At 54.8% G+C, this 23,320-nt stretch overlaps 1 protein-coding gene across 7 annotated transcripts in view; it reads right to left on the reverse strand.

Annotated features, from left to right (window-relative positions):
* SH3PXD2A (SH3 and PX domains 2A) overlaps window positions 1-23,320 on the reverse strand; it is a 247,911-nt gene that overhangs the window by 21,627 nt on the left and 202,964 nt on the right. For 5 of the 7 annotated variants that reach the window (XM_006067744.4, XM_006067745.4, XM_025274421.3 and 2 more), the window contains 2 exons: window positions 6,614-6,727; window positions 2,910-2,993 (listed from right to left, as the gene is read on the reverse strand). In XM_006067744.4, the coding sequence (XP_006067806.1) occupies window positions 2,910-2,993; window positions 6,614-6,727 (198 nt within the window). The remainder of the gene's footprint in view (window positions 1-2,909; window positions 2,994-6,613; window positions 6,728-23,320) is intronic. The other 2 variants (XM_006067746.4, XM_044935073.2) reach the window with 1 other exon arrangement.

The raw sequence follows: 23,320 nt of genomic DNA on the forward strand, positions 1-23,320 counted from the left end.
AGGACAGAGCTCTGAGGGCCAGGTCAGAGTCCTGCTTTCCCCTGCCGCTCCTGGGGTGGGCAGTCCAGGGATGTCGGTGTTACCCAGGGAAGCTGAGCTGCTCCTGCACAAAACCCTCTTCATGGTGGCCCTGCGGCTAACGTGAACACAGAGAGTTTATGCTCTCTGGGAACACATGGGAGTTTATGCTCCTGGAAGAGACCTGGCTGGCTTGGGGGCTTGTCCTGTCCCGTCACTAGAGGTTCCAGGAGGTGAGAATGCGGAGCCCTGATCCCAGGCAGGGCAACTCTGCCAACTGGTCTGTACGGGGGCTCTGTTTTCTGTCACATCTGGCTTGGATGATGAAAGTGTGGGCTACACCTCCGAGTGGACACGTGGCCCACGATCTCAGTTCTTTTCTCCCAGGTTTCCCTGAGGCAGAACAGCGCCAGTCCCTCCACTAAACAGGGGCCACAAATCCCACCTCAGGAGGGCAGAGAGGGGGATGCCCAGACTGACAGAAATGACCTGGGCCGGGGGGGGGGGGGGATGCAGATTGGGGTGCGACTGAGTCTCTTGCATTGGTTGGGATCTCTAGAAAAGAAGTCCCTTAGGAATCAAGTTGAGAGAAGGGGTCCGGAAGTTCTTGGGGGCACCTCTGGGCTTCTTGGAAGTGCCGAGGCTGCGGTCACTCTGATATGCCATCAAAGGTTGGTTGCCATCTCGCCCCAGGGAGGGCTGGCCAGGCCGCCCACGGGGTGGGTGGGTGGGAGGTGGACAGGCCTGTTCTGGTTTTGGAGGCAGGGGCTGGAGAGCCTTGCAGTTTCCAAACCACAGACGCCTCCTCCTTCCAAACACTTTCCCCTCCGTCAGCAGTCTCCCTGGCTCCCCTCCCAGCCCCCACAACTTACTCAACCCCGCTGCAAGAGGCCTTTTGATTCCAAAGGCCTGGTTGGCTGCGGGACTCAGGGAGAGGAGGCCCCGGGAAAGCACTGCTTTTCTCTTGTCTAGTTAGGTACAACCCACTGCCTGCTCCCCCCTCGGCAGCTCGGCTGTTTGCAGCGAAGCTTCTCCAGCCAACTTTCTGCGTTTTCCTTGGCTGCCTGACTTAACTTAGCCCTAATTTAACTTAGGGCAGAGACCGGGAAATGATGTTGTTTAGGTCTTTCATTTAAGAGAGAGAAGTCATGGGCCTCTATTTGCTTGCATATTTGCATATGTACGGGTGGCCACAGAATGAATGCATTCAGTTGGGTATTTGTGTCCACTTACATCATCGTATGTTTATAACCGTGACTACGCTGCGGACATACTTGTGATGTAAGTTATGATATGTGAGTCATATGCACCATATGTGTACCTGTGAGGTAGCTGCAGAGGAGTGCCCATGACGTGGTAGTGTGGATAATGCATCTGTGACTGTAAAAACAGTGCAGTTGTGGAAGGGTCTACACGAGGCTGCCTGAGTGTGCACCTGTGAGCGGCCGTGTGCAGGACACTGCAGGTACCCAGGTGTGTAGGGGCTGGACGGGCGGTGCGCTGAGGCCCTCAGGGTGGTGTGCTGCTGGTCGTGCTTCACCGACTGCAGCGTCCGTGAGTCCATGTGGTTGTGGAGACAGAGGTGTGCTTGGAGTTCAGTGTGTGTTGGTGTTTGGAGCGGACACAGAAGGGGATGGGGGAAGGTAAAATCCTTCCTCCCCGCACTTTTTCCAGGCCAGTGTCCCACTCTCCTTTGCTGCTGAGGCTCAGGGCTGTGTCGCAGCCTGGCCCCCCACCTTCCTCCCTCTAGGGTGCCTTTGTTTCACATCCAGCCTGTTCCTTCTGCTTCGGTGACTTGGCCCCCTGCCCTGCGCCAGCACCCAGGGTCCAACCCGTGCTCCACCCTCAGGACAAGCTGGGCTCCTCGCGGTCAGTGCTCTGACCTGATGCGGAGCCAGCCCCAGTAGAGTCCAGGCTTGTTGCTGCTTGGGGCAGACACCAAAACCGAGTCTCACAGTCATTCAGAAACAAGCTTTAGGGGTGGAGTGTGAGACCTGGGGCATCCCTGCTATTCTGGAAAAGCCAGTGCTCATGACACACCCTCCTAGCTGCGCCGTCTTTGTTCGGAACACGCCCTCCGCTCCCCCCTCGAGGCAGGAGACATGGGCCACCCACTGGCCTCAGGGCTCTGGAGATGTTTAGAGGTTTGTTCAGAGGCCCACCCCTAATTTCCCTACCTCCCAAACTCCTGGTTTTCGGAAAGGCCCTAGATTGGGAAACGTCTGGGCTCTCAGTCAGCCTTTGTGGCAGGCCAGGGGCCTCTCTGGAATCATCTTGATAAGGCTAAGTCCCATTGGCCAGGGCTGGGGTGCTAGAGCCCCTGGCTGGACCTGCCCCACCCTTAGAGCCGGCGGGGGCTGTGCGCTTGGACCCACAGGGTTTAGACTTTGGTCCCTTCCAGTTTCCCTGGAACTGGAGGAGGTGGGAACGGCTCCGCCTCCTTCCTAGTCTGTCCCTAAACCACTGCCAGGTCGGCTTTGGCCGAGGAAACCCCTCCTTAGAGGAAGGAGGCAGGGAACAGCTCGGGGTGAAGGCAGGGACCAGGCAGAGACTCAGACCCGCTCAGTTCTCTTATTCTGCGGTTTCAGGGCCAACATGCCCCTTCTCAGAGTCCAGTTCCCCCACGATCCTGTGTAAGTCCCATGACCCTGCCCCCAGGATGCTGGCCAAAGCCAGAGCCATCCCTAGTGTCACCCCCATTCCCAAGCAGCCCCTGCACCCTCCCAGGCCCCTCCCCGCCAGCTAGAGTAGGTGAGAGGACAGTCCGGCTGGTGAATCTAGGTGAGGAGGCCACGGGGCAGAGAGGAGCAGAGCCCAGAAAGGAGGAGGAGCGTTAGTGAGAGAAAGAGAGGCAGCAGCTGGGGGTGAGCAGAAGCTAGCTCCACGGTCACCTCGGCTGTGCTGCCTGTTGACCATCCCGCCCAGCGTCCACCGGCGATCCAGGCGCCGCAGATGGGCCTTGCGTCTCTTGGACACTGGTGTGGGAGATGGCGATGGAGCACGCGGCCGACGGGCACCGGCGGAGAGAATGCAGATGAGAATGAGATGGGATGGGGGGAAGGGGCGGAGGGAGGGGAGGTGCACACCCCTAGGTCTCCACACGCCCAGACCAAGCCCCAGGGGCACAGACAGGGCTAGATGGGCGCAGAACTGACTGGTGACATCGCTGGCAGGGGGCAAATAACCCAACCCAAGCCAAACTGTTTGGTTATGTCCCTCAGCCTGGGAGGGGCTAAGACTTCAGAATCCCAGCACCTGAGAGGGGAAGAGGCTCCATGGCTCCAGCCCAGTGCAAGGATGACCCTCGGAGGCAGCCCCAGAGGAAAACGTGCCTCCCACGATCCCTGGGCATTGACAGCTCCCAGGAGCATATGCCCTGCCTCCACCAGAGCTCACATCAATCTCCCATCCCCACCCACTCACTCAGCAAGTCCTGCTTCTGAACCTGCCACCATGAGCCAGGCACCGCATGCAGAGGATAAATGTGCCCACGTGGAGGCTTGGGGTCCCTTCCCTGGGGGACTTGCAATTCTCACCATCCTGGTTTGGATTTGTCTTTGCTTTTTCAGTAATCCCCAGTGGATCAAATCTGCTGAGGGCTAAATCTCCATATCTCTGCATCCCCAGGGCTCAGCAGGGGCCTGACCCCTCTGAAATGCTGCTGAGTGAAGCACAGCACAGGAGGAGGCCAGAGGCCTGGGTATGTTCCTGCCCCACACGCTGCCCACTGAATTCCAGACAGTGGGGGACCTGCCTCCCAGCTACTTGCTGCTCCACACCCCTCCTATCCACACAGGTCCTCTGGCTGCTGTGGACCAGCTCGACATGCCCCCTTGCCTTCCTAGGGGACACCAGGTGGGTCAACTTCCCCCCTCCCAACCCCAGGCACTGCAGGAGGGAGCCAGGCTGCCCAGGTCTGGGGGAGGAAGGCTGGCAGCTAAGAATCAAACTGTCCAGACACACCCCAGCCACACCCCATCCAGGCCACCTGGGAAGTACTCGTTTTTCCAGAGGCAGGAGAGTAGCCTGTTTGACCTGCTTCCTGGAAATGGGAGGCCTGAGGAATGGATTCAGTCCAGGCTCCATCGCCCGCTTACTATGTCACCATGGCAGGCTGCCAGCCCTCTGTAAGCCTCTGTTTCCTCATCTGTCTTTGGGGTGGACACCATCTGCCCCAGTGTGAAGTGAGACAAAGACTGAGTGGGCTCCGTGGAAGAGAGATGAGGTCCTACATGAGGTCACACTGGGAAGAACCAGAACAGCTGACCTCCCGGGGTGTCCACCTGGTTTCTCTGTGGGAAGAGGAGCTTCCCTTAGCTAATGCCCAGCCTTGGGCCACCTTAGCAATAAGTAATATTTGCCCAGTTTAAACCAGGTGCCAAGACCATCTCACAAAGGCCCCAGGTAGTTGGCACTCTGCCCACTCTAGAAATGGGAGGCCAGAGGCACAAGCAAGGAACGTGAGCTGTTAGGGAAGCTCTGATGGGATGAAGGGGTCCGATTTCTATCTGCAGGACTCAGGGGATCTATAATGGGGTGGGAACAGGGCCAGGGCAGAGATGGCCTGAGAAGGGACCAGGGTGGTGGGACCAGTGTAGAGACTGGTAGACACAGCACAGCTGCTGGGCCTAGGGCTGGGGGACTGAGCCTTGAGCCCTTCTGTAGAGCTGGGGGTAGATGCCCACAGTGTGATGATGGAATTCACAGCTGCCCAAACGTTGCCGGGGTACTGACACACAGATCCTATCAGAGCGTGCAGCAGAACCTATTATCAGAAGGTTCGCCTTGAGCATACATGTGTGCGCTTACACACACATACACACACATACACGTCCTCTGAATGCGGAACCTGCGCTGGCTGCCTGGTTCTTACTCCATCGAGGTCAGAAGTCTTTACAACCCGCTACTGCTTGTTCTGTGAAAAGCACCCAATCTCTCTTCAAACCAGCTTGGCAGCAGTGCCCACGCAACCTCTCAGGCTCCTTTCTGCCCACTTGTGTCCTGGTCCTCCAGCATCTCCCAACGTCTGGCTCTCTTGCCATCACCTTTTCAGGAGGGGCTCCAATTCCATACACACTCTCTCCTGGAATTGCTCATAAGCAAAATGCATCACAGAGAGGCGTTCATGGTGGGAAGACCATCAGCAGGGGAGGCTGACCAGGGGCTCAAGCCTTATAAGGACAAACGTGTATCTCGATTCCCTGAAGCCTCAGTTACTGCACCGGGAAAATGGAGGTGGTGCCAGAACCCTCCCTACCCTGGTCCCCAGTTGAAAGTAACAGGGCAGAAACCTAGGAGTGAGTGAGGCCTCAGGTCACTCTAGGGATGGTTACTTCCGAAAAGGTGACCCCCAGGATGTGGAACTGGATAGGAGGTGAGTCTGAGTGACTGCGGACAAAACAGAGCAGATCCAACTCAGGGGCTGTGACCCTGCACCGCTGCAGTGATGAGATGGAGGACAGGCTCAGCCCCAGGGCTCGGGGAGCAGCCAGAGGGACAAGCACCCGGACTGAACGTGGCGGCCCTGCCCGACGGGGCCAGGAACCCGTCACAAGGCAGACATGCACTGCAGGGGCTGTGGCACTGATCAAGGGACCGAAACACAGCGTTTACAGGGGAGGAAGGGCAGGGCTCCAACTGCCCGGTAACCAACATTCGGGGGAAGGATGAATAAGGAGCTGGCGCTGGGCGGGCTGCTTATTTTGGCTTGGGTAGTGTGGAGTGGGGGTGGGGAGGGGCAGGCTTGGAGGTGGCCTGAGCCCTGGGTGGCGGGCATCCATCCCCCTGGCTCTCAGAGGTGCCCAACTGGACGATCCTCACTGACCGTTAGGGCAAGCACTCCTGCTGCCAGAACAAGGGAGGTTTGGAAGTCACCAGGAGCAGGCAGACTTGCTGGGCTCTGGCAGCCTGCTCTGGGGAATACCCAAGTCCACTGGACAGGCTGAGCAGGCCAGTGCTGGCTGCGGGGGAGGGGCAGCCTCTTGGAAATGCAACGGAGAAAATCCCAGAAAGAACTCTTGAGGCCAGAACTAATCAGGGAGGCTGATGGTGCAAGGGTTGAAGCCACCCCTGGGTTCTGGCAACACAGAAAAACGACCCCCCCACCTGCCCACCATGTCCGCACCCTGGGCTGGGCTAACAGGTGCCGGAAGGGGAGGCCTCCGAGCAGACTGTGAACAGCAGAAGTGCCGTGCACACAGCCCCTTTGGGGTTGTCCCTGCCACAGAGAGCACAGTGCGGGATGGGGGAGGCAAAGGTGATCTCGGTAGGGACCCCCAGAAGAATCTAGGGCTTCTGGGGGGAGAGGGAGCTGTAGGGGATGAGCCCTAAGACTGTTATCCCCAGTCTCTGACCCAAAGTTGTCAAAACCTGAGACCCAGACCCTAGGAGAATCTCCAATCTAGTTTGAGTCCCATCCAGGACCAGAGAGGACAGACCTGGATAGGAGGTGAGCTTGTGGGCTGGCCCCAGGGAGATGGGCCCCAGGGAAAGTAGGGGAACCATGATCCAGTATTTTTAGAGTTTCTGATGGTCTTAGGGAGAAGGGTGGGAAAGCTGTATCACCACCCCGCCCCTTGAACCTGCAGGCCCTTACCTTCTCCAGTCTTGGAGGTGTTGATATCTGAGTCGTCCCGAGTACCATTCTGGGCCTCCAGGTAGGTGGCAGGGACCCAGCCCTGCTCCTCAGAGGTGCTCACGAACCACCAGCCTGCGGCAGGAATAAGAAAGAGTGCAGCCATGAGAGTCAGCGGATGGCCGAGGTGGGGAGGGGGCCAGGACAAGGAGGAAGGAGCAGAGGAGGGCAGAGCACAGAGCCACACGGCCCGGGGCCCCAGCAAATGCCTGGCCCACATCCAGCCTCCTGGAGCCCAGGTTCCTGGCTGAGGAAGGAGAGACCAACACAGTCACTGAGAAGAGGGGGCCTGATGGACCGCAACCCATCCACACAAACGTGTGATACATCTGAAAATGAAATGGACACAGTGATATGCCCTATACATGAAAGTCACCTTGCGGGAAAGGTCAAGGGGGCTCCAGCCAAACACAGAGACCACGTAGGGTCTTTCAAGCCCACTAGGACCACCAGTGTGGCCTGGAGCTTGACCATTTTCTCTGGTTTAATGATACCTGGCAGTAAAAAGGCCTCACAAAAACATTCTCACGGTCATTGCTCCCACTTGCGGGTCAGTGGTAATTCCACATCGGTGCTGCTCACAGCTGCCTTCAGTGTGTTGACAACTCCATCACAGTAAGTGGGCACTGCACCCTTGAGTGACCCTCGACGGTCATGGCCAAGTGATAGCAGTACATTCACTTTCTCTCCCAATTGTTGGCTCATTCATTCATCATTCAGACAAAAGCTGAGCCAAATACTCCAAACTCTGAAGCTCTGGCACTCCACTGTCTTTCATTCCTTCCCAGGAGGTACTTTTCACAGGAGCCTGTCTCTGCTCGCCTCCCATTCTGATTCTTCCCTGCCTCCAAAGCCATCTGGCACTGACGCTCTTTTCTGTCTGTGACAGAGCTCACTCACCATTTCCAAATCTGGACTGCAACCTTTCAAGAGACTCCAGGGCTCCTCCCTAGGCAGCACACTGAGGCCCCATCACTGCCGACAGCAGTGAGCGGCTACCCAAGGAGGGGGCACATGGGGACCTCCAGGCTCTCCCCGCTGGGCTTAGCACTGGGAGGTGGAGAAGGCTGCCTGGGGGCTGCTATGGCAACAGTGGAGAGGGGCAGAAGACAACAGTCCCACCCCTGCACAGGACCTCACACCAGGGTCATCACTTAGGTCTTCAACTTCCAGTGCTCCGGGTCACAGGGCTTATAGCACACATCCTGTGGTCTAGTCTTGAAGGCCCACTGCACCCTACCCTTTCCAAGAAATTCCACAACACTCTGCACGCAGCTCTGCAAAGCTTGTGATCCGCCATGACATCTGTATGATATTGTAACATCGGATACAGTCCTTGTTCGTCTGTCCACACCCACAGAATGTCCAGCACCGAGAGTGGACCCTAAGTAGAACTCGGGACTCTGGGTGATTAGGATGTCCATGGAGGTCATCAGTTGTACTGAATGGACCTCTCTGGTGGGGGATGTTGACGAGGACAGGGCAAGCTGCTTGCGTGTGGGGGGACAGATGTATATGGGACCCCTCCCACTCAATTTTCTTTGACTTAAACTGCTCTAAAAACAAAAACAAAGTCTTAAGGAAAAGAAAAAGTTTCAGACAAGGGTTTGGACTTCTGAGGCCCAGCCCTTAGCTGGGTCACTGCCCCGGGGGACTCAGGGTGGAAGCCTTCATTCTCTCTGTGCCAGATTCAGGTCAATTCCCGCGCCCCTCACCCAAGGGGGATGGGTGTGGGCCATGTGCACACTCCGGGCCTACCCACCCGGGCAGCACTGCCATCCTCCCTAGGGCCCTGGCCATAGCCGCGTGGCTGCTCAGGAGGCTGTGGCTGAGAGACCCCAAAGCAGCCAGAAGGCATGGGCTTTCAGGGGTCTCTGCCTGGGGTGGCTTCTCCCCTTCTCTCAGGCTGTGGGGGAACTTTCAGGAACCCCGACTGTTCCTGCCAATAGGCCCCAAGCCCAGTGTTCTTTCCCAGAGTCTGACTGGACGTCACAAGGCTGCCCACCTCACAGACGTTCCCACCCTACGGCTCTGCCTCCTTGACCACAGGAGTGGGCGCATCTGGCCAACTGTGTTCCGACGGGCCTATCACCTCCCCAGACACTGTAACGGTTCACGGGCTTCTCCAGGAATGGACATGGGTGCACTGGCGACCTGAACCCTAAGTCCCACATTAACCAGGAATCACAGGGGTGTGGGGAAGAGACGTCCTAAGAGTTAAGTCAATAAAGCCAAATCGGGCAATGGAAAAGTCAGTCCCGATGACCATCACTTGACCCTGGGGCACAGAGGTGCTAAAGCTAGGCCGCCCTCATTACAGTGAGCCAGCGACCTTCCTGTGCTGTTCAAATGGGCCAGAGAGGGTTTCACACACACACTTAGTCAGCGGGGTTCAAAACAGAAGGTCTGCCATCATGACTCAAGTTTGGAGAACAAAACCCAAGTCCGCTGGGCACCTGCTACCACAGACCTCAGCGGGGAAGGATGGAGACCTCCGAGTCACTCTTGGTAAGCAGTCCTTCCCCAACCAAACGCCCCCTCACAGGACTAACCCCCAAGAGACCAGAAGAACAGTCATCACAGTCCCCAACCTGGAGTCATTTGGGGAGGGTCTGGAAGGCTGAGGCTCTCACATGCCTGCCCAGGTCCAGGTCCAACAACAAAAGTTCACAGGCTTTGGTCACCACACCCTCTAGACCCTCGTCAAACTGTGTCCAGGGAGATGAAAGACCAGTTCCAGCCCCCAGAACCAAGCCAAGTCCCAGAAGGCCAAGGTAGTGCCCTGAAGGCCTAGCCTCAAAGGGAAGCCCTTCTTCCCAGAAGAGGACTTCCCAGGATGGGCTCAGGGATCTCACGGTCATCAGACAGAACAGGGAATGTGTCTGGAGGAACAAAAGAGCTTGGATACGTGTGTCTCCTTGAGGATTTTCTCAGATCTCTCCATGCCCAGCCCCTCCCAGCCTCTTTCTCTATACCAAGCTGTGTCCATTGCCCACTCCACCCACTAAAACAACCTACTTGCTGTCTCAGTGGCAGCATAGTCCCTCCTTTTCTGTGTGAGCCCACGGCTTCCCAGGAAAGCAAGGAACTTGGCAGTCTCCTGGATGGCTGGGCTGACTGTCTTCTAAGCTTTCTATTTCAGGACTCTGGGCCCCAAAGGCATCCTCAGCAGAGGTGAAGGAGGCAAGCTCCTCCACAGGCACCAGGAGGACTTGTGGGGGTTCCTCCATCAGTCTCATCAGAGTTTGTCTGTGTTCTCGCCTGTGAGTCTTCGAGCCTGCTGACCTCCTGGCGTCCTCTCTCCCAACCTCCCCCCATGGCAATTTCCAGACCAAAGCCCAGTGTGGACTTTTCTCATTGACTCCAAGGGCTTTACAGTCCCAGAATTTAGGGTGCTTCTCTGCTGGTGGCATCATTTCCCCTCCCGCCCAACTTCACCCTTCGAGAACCTTCAATGTACTTTCTGCTCCCTCCCTTCCCCCAGGAGCCTGGGATCTGGGGTGGAGGGACGGATCTGGATTTGTCTGTGTGGAGTGTCTCCCCAGGGCAGGGCCTGCCTCCTACTTCTGCCTGGCATAAGCCTGGCACTCAGGGCAAGCTGGGCAGGGATTTGCTGAGGGGCTGAGCATGTGGCTGAGGTGCCCAGTGGACAGGAAGGCGTGATGCTCTGTGCCTCACACTGCTGGGTGCCCCTGGGATGTGCCAGCACTGTCTCTCTGAGTCCTTTCGACCTCAAAACCTCTGCTGTATGCCAGGTTTCTGTGGAGCCTGGGCACACCACTGGCAGACTGTGATCATCTCACCCCGGGGCAGCAACTTAGAGTCCTATCACCTGCTGCACCCCAGGACGTGGGGCTGAGACTCTCCTCTTCCTCACAGCTCTGAGGTCCTGCCAACCTTACCTGAGAATACTCCAGCCCTGACACATGCAGAGCTGGGCTGTGTGGCTCTGAGTCCCAGGTCCCTCCTGCAGCAGACCCTGCAGAGAAGAGCCTGCCACTGGACAGGCTCAGCCACTGCCCACGAAGCAGAGATGGACAGGCTGTCACCACCCAGGCAGGTGTTGACTGAACATGGGCAGGGGTGCCCACCCAGCTCCACGCAGACCCCCCGGGAGCCCTGGCACGAATCACACAGTTGGGCCTGTGGGGGTGGCTCCTTGGGCCTGCGCCTACCAATGGCTGTTGGCAGGCCTCTCCCAGACGCCAGCAGCTGCAACCGGGGCCCCTGACCAAAGTCACTGTGTCTTCACCATGGAGCAGTTAGAGCCTGAGCCACCCTGCGTGCAGCCTAGCTGGCCAAGACGGCTCAGGTGTCAGCCAGCCCGCAGGCATCCCCGGCTCCCCTCTAGTGCACACCGTGTTCTCGCTCCTGCAGAGGGGCACAGTGGCAGGCAGGCTGTGTCCACATACACATGCATGGGTGGGTACCTGTGTGCGTGGAACAGAGGTGCGTCTATACATGTATCACGCGATGATGACAGCCAGGTGCTGAGAAGAGCACGCTGTGTCAGGAGCTAACATTACACACGTCACTTGGTTTCATCTTCAAGGACCCTGTGAAATAACTTACCGTCGTCACTATCCCCACTTTACAGATGTGGAAACTGAGGCAGAAGAAATCACAACCAGAAGGAGGCAGAGTTGGGCTCAGAACCAGGCCCAGCTTCAGGACCCATATTCTCACCACCGCAGAAGCGGGCCAGGTGCACCTCTGTACCACGCACAAGGGTAGCAGTGACCCCTTGACGACAAGTGTCCCCGAACACGGAAGCTTTACACATGTGCCGCCTGTGAGTCTGTCCACATCGCTGAGTATGTGCTTTCTGTGCATACACCATGAGTAGAGTCTCAGGTTTGAGTGTCTATGTCTACACGTGAGGACCCTCTGGGGATAGAGGGTAATAACTGGGAGTCTGGAGTCAGAAAGACTCAAATTCAGCTGGAGTGCCTTGTACTGAGATGCTCCCCAGTTGGGGCAAAGGAGGACTACTATGTCCATCCACTCTTTTGAATGGGAAACTGCGAACTGATGTCCAGGAGCCCTGAGAGAGGAGCACTCAGATGCTGGATGTTCAGGAGAAGCCCCCAGGCTGGGGCAGTCCCTTCTGGGGTCCCCAGGCTGGGACAATCAATCATCTGGAAGAATCTAGAACTGGCCAAGCCCCCAAGCACCACCTCACCCTGGCCTCTCCTTCTGTGAGGGCCACGTATCTACAGTGCCAGAGAAGAAAGGACTTCAGCCAGGCCGGCCTACAGGCCAGGACCCAGCCCTCTCCAGGAGGCAAAGGCCCAGAGAGAACAGCAATGTCACCTGTTACAGCAGCCGACCTGCTTGGTAGGACTCACTGAAGCCCACTTCACCATGGCCAGGAGTGGAGGGCAAGAGAAGGCAGAGCCTGGCAGGCCTGGCCAGCACCTCCAGCTCAGGGTGGGGCAGGGAGACCCTCAGCCCACGTAGGAGAAAGCTCAGGTCCAGAAGTCAGTCTCTCCCTCTGTCCAGGCTAAGCATAATCTTTAGCTGTTTGGTCACTTTCAAAGCCCTTTCAAACGGACTCTAATTGAGGCTTCCTAGGGGTGGCACTGGGGGAGGGGTGGAATGGTGGGGGGCAAGAAACTTAAGAGTCGACAGATTCTCTCTCTCATGAAACACACACACACACACACACACACACACACACACACACACGAGTCAGAGATGCAGACAGACAGACGGAAGGGATGGCAGGACCTGGGTGACGGGTGAGGGACGGGGGCTTCAGCCTCTCTAGAAGGGACCTGAGCCTGGCCAAGGGGCGGCAGGAAGTGGCGGGCACCCCCAGGCCACTGCTGTCCCCAGGGTGACCAGGCCACAATGGTCTCCTTAATGAGAGTGGATAATGAGCTCATTAGGGCCAGAGGAGGCCAGCTGCACACAATTAGGACATTAATAAAGCCTTCTGAGGTCACTCACAGCTCAGCCTGGGACAAAACAGCTGCTGGGGGCGGGGGACCCTGCTCCCTTCCTCTCCCTCTGAAACTCCCTCTGTCCTTCAAGGTGCGGTCCCCCATGAAGTCTCCCCACCCTTCCCATCCTGCTCACCCCAGGACTCAGTCCACAGGCACCTCTTATGGCCCCTCTTCTAAGACAGACCTCAGTTTGAATCCTGGCTTCACCTTGTGCTCACTGGTGACCAGGAATAGGTCTGACCTCCTTGGGCCTTATCACACCAGGGCAGTACGAGCTGCCCAGAGGGATGCCTGGCATCCTGTGGTGCCCTTGGTGTATTGGGGACACGTGGTGCACTCAACAACCAGCCTTTACTGAGCGCCTTGTATGTGCTAGGCCTTGTTCCAGGCACGGGGATGCTGCAGAGAACAACCGCACTCAGGATGCAGGCTCTCCTTCCCCATCTGCCCCTGAATAGCACCCAGGATGGGTGCAAACACAACCTGTGCACTGGTGCTGTGGCCAGCGAGGGGGCTTGGCTGCCTCCCATCTGCCCTGGGTGCCCACTTGGAGGGTAGCGGGCAAGACGAGACAGGTGTTTGGAACACAGGAGCTTTTAGGTGACCTCTGAGCCTTGCCTTTCCCTTCCCTCCAGGTCCTTCACATGGTCTAACCCACAGCTGGCATCTGTGGAGTGCTGCTGCATGCCAGGCCTTCTTGGAGGGTTTCCGCATCCATGGCAGGAAGGAGGTGATGGAGCTAGCAGCAGAGGCAGAGTCCAGGCCTCACACACCTGCCTCCGTTCTCTGTGTACAGCCTCAGGCTCTGGCCCCCTTGTGAGACCGAAATGTCCGGGCACTCTCCTATTCTTTCCTTGGAGTGGTTTGGAGAAGAGAAGGAAGAATTTGGGGCTACTTGGTGGTAGATGGAGGGAGATGCTGAGGAGGAAGGGAGCTGAAGGGGGCCTGGCCAGGCACATTTCACCAGCCCTGCCCATCTGGCCACACTACAACTGGCACGAGGCTGAGACCCAAGGGACCACTTCTGCCCTGATGCCCTTCCCATGACCTTCTGCCTGAGAGCGAGCCTTCTGTCTGAGAGCGAGCAGAGACGTGGGAAACGCAGGCCGTCCATGGCATGCTGTGCCTTTAAGAACAACGAAAGGCAGCCACCCTGGGCCAGGCCTCCCCTGGTCAGAAGGCTCTGTCACTGCGGCCTGTTGCCAAGACACACTCCAGCTCTCAGCACGTGGCCTCCGCGGTCCAAAGCAAACAGGAACGGGTGGGAGCCCTCCCCCCGGCCGGTCCCTCCCAGTGTACCCCCACAGCCCCTGCCTTCCTACCTGACCTGTTCTTCTCGTCCCACCTCTGACACCCACCCCCTTCTCTGTTGCCTATGGCCTCCCCCTCCCCCAGAGGGGGCTCTCAGGCCACGAGGGCCCCAGAACCTTCCCTGGGCGCCTGAGGCCTGAATTCCAAGACCATTAGCACAGGCTGCTACGTCACTGTTTGGAAGGCTCTGTGGAGTCTGTGGCAAGAAGACAGCGAGAGCTGGGCCACTGCCACCCCGCCCCCAACCCTGCTCCAGCCTGCCCACCCCACTGGATGGGCCCAAAAGCCCAGCACTGGGTCCGGGCAGGCCAAGGGGGTGCGCTCTAAAATGACGGCTAGAGAAGAACCACGGCTCGAAGCAAGGGCTCTAGAGTGAGGTTGCCTGGGTTCAGATCCCAGCTCCGCTGTTTATTAGCAATCACCTCAATTTCCTCATCTGTAAAATGGACCTACGGTACACTTACATCTCACTGTGTTTGTGCGTGAATAAATCTATGAAAAGCATTCAGAACAGTGCCGGGTGCCTAGCAAGATGCACTGAAGAGCTATTACTAAAGCTTAAGTAGACACTATGGTGAATTTTAAAGAACCAAGACCTCAAGGATTGGTGCCATGGTGGGCAGGGAGGCAGGTGGTCTTAGGTGTCTGGAGTCGCATAGAAAGAGAGCCTCTTGGTGTCACTGTCATTTGGCCTCAACCTTAGAAAGTTTCTACTGAAGGTCTCGTTCTGTGCTTGGCATGGGTTGGGGACAGGGAGGGGGACCCAGGCTGCCCCATGCCATAGATACAGTGCTGGCTGATGCACCATTTGAAGAAACTGTAGATACCAGAGATGAAACTGAGTAGTCAGGAAGAACACTTAGAAGACAGGAGGCCTGAACTGAACCTCAGATTAAGTCTGGAGGGAAGGAGCGGGGGGAAGATGGAAACCTGGTGGAAGGAACAGGACAGGCAGGCGATGCGAGTCCACGTGGCCCTTACCAGTAATATTCACCATGCTTCACGGTGGGAATTTTTCCAGACAACAGTGCAAGGGGCAATCGCCTTCATCTCTGTCCTCCATCCACTCATGGAGCACTGCTGTGTGAGCCGTGGCCAGAGGTTCCTGAACAGAAGGTGGCTCAGGAGGACAGGAGATGCAAAAAGGCATTTTTCTAATATGATTATGAACGATGCAGATGGTGGGTGAGACATGGCTCCGAACAGAGGAGGAGGGTGTGGACCTCTCAGAACCAGCATGGAAAGGTTCAAGTCTCACAGGTGGACCCCTGAAAGAGGGCTCAGGACAGCAAAAGGGTTATTTCCCCTGCTGCTCCAGGCAAGAGGTGGAATAAGAAAGAGGAGGTTTCGAGAGACTGAGCAAGGGTGCAGACCTCGGGGCTCTCTGGGGAAGAGGGTATGAAGAGCACGTGTCCGAGGCTCAGCCCCACATGGAGATGGAGACGGCATAGACAGCTGCCCTCTGTGAGCTCTCAGCCGGCCGAGAACCTTCCAGGCCACTGTAAGCAACCTGGGAAGCCATGGAGGTGGGAGCAAGGCCAGAGCACACAGAGTCAGCCATGATCTCAACACTCATAGCAGAAGGCAGATTCCAGAGTAGAGGCGACCTCAACGAAGGGAAATCTGGGTTCCCTGAGGGGTGGTTGCAGAGCAGTTCTGGGCATGACCAAGGCAGCACTGAGCAGAAACAACAGGAAAGATGGGGCCAAGACCACATGGGATTCTGATCAGATGTGAATGCTGGCCTGAGGGTCTGGGAAACGTCAGAGCTGAGCCACCCAGACCTTGGTGCTCTCATGGTCTGGCTGCGGGGCTGCAGGGCTGCAGTAGTAGATCACAGCTGATAGCTGACCACAGAGGTTACATCCAGAGAGGATCTGACGGCTTACTGGTTACACCCACTGGGAACCTGTGCCATTGGATGTTTTAATCAGTCATAGTATGAAGACAGAAGCTGTGTTGGCCGCACCGTCTCATTTAGTAAAAGTGGTGCCAGGATCAGGAGCCAAAACAGATCTCAACAGATGGTAATGATAGGTCAAATCTGACAAGATGAAAAGTATTATAGTAAATGGAGAGACGAAAGGACATGGCTTAGAACAGTGGTCTTATAACTCGCTATCTAAACTTTCTGGAGTACATGGGAGAATTATTCATCATTATACCAAATATTAGGTGCCAACTGGGAGTGTCTCGGGCACTTGGGTTGTATGGGTCACCCTACTTGGCAGCGAGGATGAGAAGGGTCCTGGTGTTTGGAATAGGGTAGAGAGTGCGCCTGTGAAATCCTAGGCTGCACTAGGGTTAGGAAGCACCTGGACTGGGTGACTTACCAGACGCCTAGTTTACAAGGAGCAGTCCAGGATTGGTCCTCAGGCCTGACTCCTGGCGCAGCATCCCCTCGGCTCAGTTTAAAAATGACTCTTTGTCGCAACTTTGCAGAAGGAGGCCAACGCCGCCTGCTTTTTTCATTAGGTCCCCTAAATCTCCATCTGACAGATGAACCAGGAAACCAGCCCTTTCATCTGCTTCTCCTCCATTCTGTCGGTCTCCACCAAGTGGACCCAGCTCTCAGAAGAGTCATGGGCGTGGCTTTCCCCCTCTTGCCATGCCCTGAGGTGGGGGCTAACAGGCAGATTTCTGCCTCTGTCTCTAGGTAGCTCTCCCTCACCCTCTCAGAGCCCACCCAGCTGACAGAGCTTTCTGGCACAAGATCTCATCTGAGGTCTTTGCCAGGAGAGAGTGACTTTGGATCAGCATTTCTCAAACCTCAGATATTTCCACACCACTGGCTGACTTTGGCCATATCTTAGAACTACGTATACTGTGGTTCACATAGTAAATATATATTTAAAGCAGTTCCCCCCTCTTTTTTTAACTTCAAGAAAATAATTTGTTTAGGAAACTTCAGATTGCCACCATGAATAAACAATTAGGACCACTGGTCCCAACCATGAAATTACAGAGAACAAAACAAGAGAGTAAATTTGAGTTGTTGCTGTGACTGAAGAGGCCACACCTAGAGACTGCTTCCTTTTTGTTACAGAAGGAGATTTGTGAGAGAGTCAGAGTTGACCATCGAGCTGAGGTAAATCAGGCTTGTCAGAGAAACAAAACAAGATGAAGGTTTTTTTTTCGCATGTGTTGCGGCACATACTGCCTCTCTGTGTCGTCTAAAGGCATCCCATGTGCCATGGTGCTGTGTGGGTGACATTTCTAAGAAAAAGACTGTAGGCTGGAATGATACTTGGTCATCCAAAACGGCTGGCGAAAGACAGTGACGTGTTCTCACTAGTGAGATGAGGACATTAAGTAGCATGGACTTACCAGGGTTGTGCTGGGGAATCAGAAAGAAAGGAATAGGGGCCACCTAGCAATGTGTCTGCTGTGTGTATGTGGATATCCAGCTTGGAGGAAAAAGCTGAGGGAACCCTCTGTATCTGTTACACCAGTCATTTCAAATATAAGGGGTTGTTTTTATTCTTTTAACTAGTTTACTCCAAGACGAAGTATACATGAGTGAGTTTGTATACTTTCCCCCTTTTCTCTCTTGGCTAAAAGCAGAGGCTTCTTGGTCCCAGAACTGAATTGGTTTCAACTAAAAGCCTTAGATGGACAACCATCCCCTCCCTTCTAGCTGAGTTCAGCCCCTCTTGAACTGGCGCAAAAAATAAAAGACAGGGGCAATTTCAACTTTAAAGACCATGTCCATAAACAAGACAAACCCACTCCGCAATTTGTCTAGGGCATCCCTCCCTCCAAACCCTGCTTCTTCAATTTCTGGGGAATTTTAAATAGAGGTCTTACAAAAACCCGCACCGCCTGACGTCAACAGCTCTCTGACAACGTGGATTCTTCCACGCGGTGTGGGGAGCAGCTGCCGCGAATGCTGGCACTTTTCCAGGCTTCTTTCCCAGTTGGAATCTGGGAGCCACTGGTGCTGCCCTAGGATACTGGGAGAAGAAAGGTACCAGGCGGTGTCCTGCCTGGGGACCTGTAACTGTTTCCCAAACTTCGGGCATTACAAAGTAGCAGTGCCTGTGTCTGGGTCGCACAGTTGTGTCTGATTCTTTGCCTGCCAGGCTTCTCTGTCCATGGGTTTTCCTGGCAAGAATACTGGAGTGGATAGCCTTTTCCTTCTCCAGGGGCTCTTCCTGACCCAGGGATAGAATCTCTCTCTCCTGCATCGCAGGTGGATTCTTTTATTGCTGAGCCATGAGGGAAGCCCTATAGAGCAGCGGGCATGCAGTTAATCTGAATAACCCCTGTGCCACTGTTTTTTTTTTTTTTTTTTTTACAAAAAAACAAACAAAAAATATGTTTCCAAAAACCACTTACTTATGTTACGCTAAATGGAAAACTTGTATCCCTTGGCACAGATAGAACATAGCTGAAAAAATACAATGAAACAACAAGGCTATGGATTTCCAGCAAGATACTAAGGCACATTCTGGCTAACACACTGAGACTGGGGCTAGAATTTCCCTTGGTCAAACAAATAGCAGCAGCAAGTTTCAGCCACACCGAAGCCCCACATGGAAGCTTTCCTCAATGTGGAGTGAAATAACTGAAAGGAAATCAGCTTCTCCTGATGGGATTCAATGCCATTTAATGCTGGGTCTGCCGCTCACTTATAGGACCCACTCTCTGGGAAACACTGATCTTACAGAGGAGCCTTGGGTTAAGGATATGCAGCCCCTTGATTTATATCCAAGCTCAGCCACTAGCAAGCTTTGTGGTCTTGTGAAAGTCACCCAGTTTCCTCTTCTGAAATACGGGAACGAAGGCCTCTGCCCTACCTAGCCTTGCATAGCTATGCTGAGGAAGAGATGGGAAACAGGCTTTGAAAAGTCTCTGGATTGTAGGTGGATGGGGGTGGAGGGGGTCATTATTCTGAGCAGGTTGAGGAACTTGATGGACTCCTAACTTCCTCCTGCCCCCCACTCCCAGATGCAACTCACTGCCCAGACTGGATGGTGGCCCATCCCTGTCTGTTAGAGAAAAGAATAGGAAAATGTCACTTAACAATATTCCTGCACAGTAAACCTTCCCAATAGCCACATGGACTTAAAAATATTATCATCATTTTATAGATATGGGAATTGAGGAGCAAAACGGTTACATACAGCTACTCAGTGGCACAGTGGGATCTGAACACAAGCCTTTCGTGTGGTCTAGAAGGAAAGGCCCTCCATCATGCTTCTTTGTGCATACCCAGCAGAGCTCAGAAGCCCCAGATACTATGGTCTTTCTGATCCATCGCTGCCCAGGCCTCATCTTTCAAAACCATTGCCTTTGTGAAGCTCCTGTGACTCTCTGTGAGCTTGCCTTCTGCTCTCCTGCCCTCATGCTCTCCCTGCACCCTGACCTTGGGTTTGGGTTGGCTGTCAGGCCAGCTAGACCAAGAGCTCCTTGAGGACAAAGGCCACGTCTTGCTCATCTTGGTATCTGTTGAGCCCCTGCCTGGCTCAGTGTTTGACAAAGAAGGGACTCGGGGAGCAGATATTGAACACGAAATGCAGTAACAAGATGGGCATAAGGCTTCCTTCACCTTGCCTGGCTTCTCCCTCCACACTAGCCCCCCTGCTTCCCTCAGCCTCAGTCTCTCTGAGTCCAGCCCCTGGGGTCAGCACTGGGCATTTGCTCTACAACTCCCATCCCTCTGGCCTGGCATCTTCTGCCAACTGGAGTCCAGTGCAGTTCTTCAGCCCCTGGGCAGTGTTCCTTCCTCTGGTCCCTTAAACTAGGGAGGTGCCTCTGATTCACAGTTCACCTGGAGGGATTTACCCACAGGGACCTGAGGCCAGGAGATTTCTGTTGCTCGTAGCATAGTGCCCAGGATCACCCAGGAAGCTCACTCCGCCACCCATGAGCTCTCACAGTCCGCTGCGTGTGAGCACAGCACCTGATTGGGCTATTTTCATTTGGGCCTCTCCCCTCACAGGAATGGAAAAGCCAAGCTCAGGGAGGTCCCACAAGCCCAGCACCAGGGACAAGCCCACACCCTGGGTGAGGTTTCTGGAAGAATGCAGAGGGAATTCTATGAACCAACAGCCCCTTCAAATTCAAAGCAGTTTCATGGGCTGGCTGCAGGCCTCCACTGGGACTCTTGGAGCCACGGTATCTCACACAGGGAACACACTGCCCTTTTCCACGGTGGGCGCAACTCATGGGGGCGCCTCTGGAAAGGGCAGCCCCAGAGCCCTGCCACATCCAACCCTCAGAGGATGGGTGGGGAAAGCTGCTAAGTCGCGTCAGTCATGTCTGACTCTGTGCGACCCCATAGACGGCAGCCTACAAGGCTCCGCCATCCCTGGGATTCTCCAGGCAAGAACACTGGAGTGGGTTGCCATTTCCTTCTCCAATGAAAGCTACTCAGAGGAAATAGCTTCCCCCACCATGGTGCTTCTGCCCGAGGGAACCGCAGGAGATTAACCAAGAGGCAGCAGAGTGTACAGGGAAGAAGCTAGCTGTCTGAACTCTCTGGGCTTTCCTACCTGTGAAACAGAAGTCCTGCCACTGGAGCTTTCCAGGGCAAGGGTGGTGACCACACAGTGGACGGGGTCTGGCTCACTGTTTGATATACAGGAGGAGCTTCAACCATTCCCTTCTTGCCTTTCCCAGAGTTTCTGACATCAACGGTCTCCAAAAAGCAGAACTAGGTTTAAGTTGAGGTTGGAATACCCTGGGCATGGGATGACCATCCTGAGCCCTAGTTGGGTTTGTGTAATTTAGGAAGGTTCTCTCCTTGAGTTGGGCTTCCCAAGGGCTCAGTGGTAATAAAGCCTGCCAATGCAGGAGATGTAAGTTTGATCTCTGGGTCGGCAAGATCCCCTGGAGGAGGAAATGGCAACCCACTCTAGTATTTCTGCCTGGAAAAATCCCATGGACAGAGGAGCCTGACAGGCTATAGTCCATGGGGTCACAAAGAGTCAGACACTGAGTGACTGAGAGTACACAAATACCATCTCCTTGAGCTTCTCCTACCTCAGGGCACCATCTTGTCTTCTTAGTTTCTATGATATGAGGTCCAGTACGGCTCCTGTCCCAATCCAAGGAGAAAAGGCCACACCCCTAGTTCAGCTGCCTCAGAGACTGCCTGAGGCCAACTGTCTCATTCTAGTCTCACCAGTTACAATGATTGGTCAGTCAGTAGTGACTGACATCCATGGGCACCAATCAAGGAGACTCCATTTCTGCCCTGTCACTCTCTGGTGCCTCAGCCCCCAACCCCTAAGGGCAGGAGTCTGCAGAGTTACACTCTGCCCGCTTTTACACCAGCAATCCCAGTCCCCTCCTTTCCCTTGAGACTGAAGGCTCCATGACTGGGGATCAAGCCGTCCTTGATGATCTCTATGCCTCAGTGTGTGGCACACAGCAGGAGTTAAGTTGGGGAATGAAACAATGCCTCATCTCTAGCCCCTGACAACACACTCACTTAATTGCATGGTTTGGTTCTCCCCACTCTGAATGGGCTTCCCTAGTGGCTCAGATGGTAAAGACTCTGCCTGCAATGCAGGAGACCCTTATTCGATCCCTGGGTTGGGAGGATCCCCTGTAGAAGGAAATGGTAATCCACTCCAGTATTCCTGCCTGGAGAATTCCATGGACAGAGGAGACTGGTGGGCTATAATCCATGGGGGTCGCAAAGAATCGGACATGACTGAGCGACTAACACATGCACTTTGAGAGCCTGCCTATGATCAACACCCCACCACAGTCAGCAGCAAGATTCCGGTACCTTACGGCAGAGAGACAGAGAGGAAGCTAGGAAGTCACTGACCGAGCCTGCCCTCCTGGCTTCTATGAGGTCATCCCACCACCACAGGGCCCTTGAGGAGAGACTGTTTTAGAAGTGGTTCTAAGGTGGGGAGGCCTGGATGGAACAGATGTCTGGGTGTTGAGGTGGGCCTTGAAGAGTTCCGCACTCCCAACCTCCCTTAAATATGTCTTTGCCCTGCCAGGCCCAAGTCAGCACAGCTGAGTCTGAGCCCTCGGCCATGGCAGGCTCTAACTTCACTCCCCAGGAAGTGAGCAATATCATCATCAGCTCCTGTTCCCCAACCCTGGCCTGTCCCTTAGCCTAGAATGTGGGTGTCTCCAACCCTGTTCTCTGTCCTGGTCTCTGGATCAGAGTTCCAAGCAAACCTGGCTCTGAATCCATCCAGGCGGTGGAGGGATGGCGCCATGGGGGCTGAGAGATCAGGGTATGGAGGGCAGGCTGGAATCTTCCTCCCAGCTACTACATCAGCAATGATAAAATACTCTGGCCCCAACAAAAGCAGAGGCCTTTTGAGTCCAAAGAGGGGAGTTTGTGTCAGCTGTGTAGTGAGACCTGGGACGCAGGACTGGAGTGGAAGCAGAAGAGTGGAGTGAAGCCTTCATCGGGGAGGTGCTACAGCAGGAGCCCTGGCTGCTCCCTCCCCTGGTGTGAAGCCCTGCTGAACAGGCTGGCTTCTTCTCTGTCCTCCAGGGAACAGCCAATTACAATCCCTATCTTAAGTCTTAAACTCAAAAGTCAGTCATAGAAGTTAGAAGTATATTGGAAATATAAATTGGGAAATAAATCCATAAGGGCATATTAATTCTTCAAAAGGGATAATTTTGACTGTCACCCATCTCATTGGCATCTGGGAAGGACAGCTTTCAGTGACGTGGGACAGCTGCTATAACTAGGAATGTTTGGCCTTTTTAAATATGAAGCAAGAGAGTGAAAAAACAACGTCACTTAGGAACAATTTTAATAAAATGATGAAGGTCTTAGATGTGCTCCAATCAACTCTTAGTGAAACGCAATGAAGTAGTGTTGTTTAAGGGGAATGGTGAATAAGCAAAAACATTTGTGAACAGGCTAGACTAGTAATTCAAACATCACAACTCTGTTGGCAAGGAGGTTCAGGTGTTTGCCAACTCCGGTCTTGCTCCCATTACCAAGGCCAGGGGAAGCATGCCCGACAGGGTCAGTGCTCCTGGTTTAGTATTATTTATGCCCAAGTGTGAAGGAGTTGATCTGGTTCTTGCCAAAGGGGTGCTGGGTGAGGCAAGGGGCGGGGCTTCCCAGGGCTAGGTGGGTCCAGAGGGGGCGAGAGCCCCATTATTTTGTTATCTTTACAGGCTGGTCAGAGTCTGCTCCAATGTGCTAAGCCATTTTCATTATATCCCCACCCCACTGTGCCAGGTACATGGTAGATATGCAGAATACACCAGCTTAAACATGCAGAAGGGTCAAGACACTTGGCTGGTACGCAAGATGGAGGCAAGGATGCCCCAGGTAGACAAAAAAGACTCAGGGGAAGTGGACTTCTCTAACTCATCACCTCAAAATGAACTGGGCTAGGCAAACCCCTGCCCCCAGACAAGTGGAGGCTGGTGGAAGCCTCCTATGCTGGGCCTTCAGGACTCTGCACTG

The sequence above is a fragment of the Bubalus bubalis genome, chromosome 23 (assembly GCF_019923935.1).
Source record: "Bubalus bubalis isolate 160015118507 breed Murrah chromosome 23, NDDB_SH_1, whole genome shotgun sequence".
In the NCBI taxonomy this organism is placed as follows: Eukaryota; Metazoa; Chordata; class Mammalia; order Artiodactyla; family Bovidae; genus Bubalus; species Bubalus bubalis.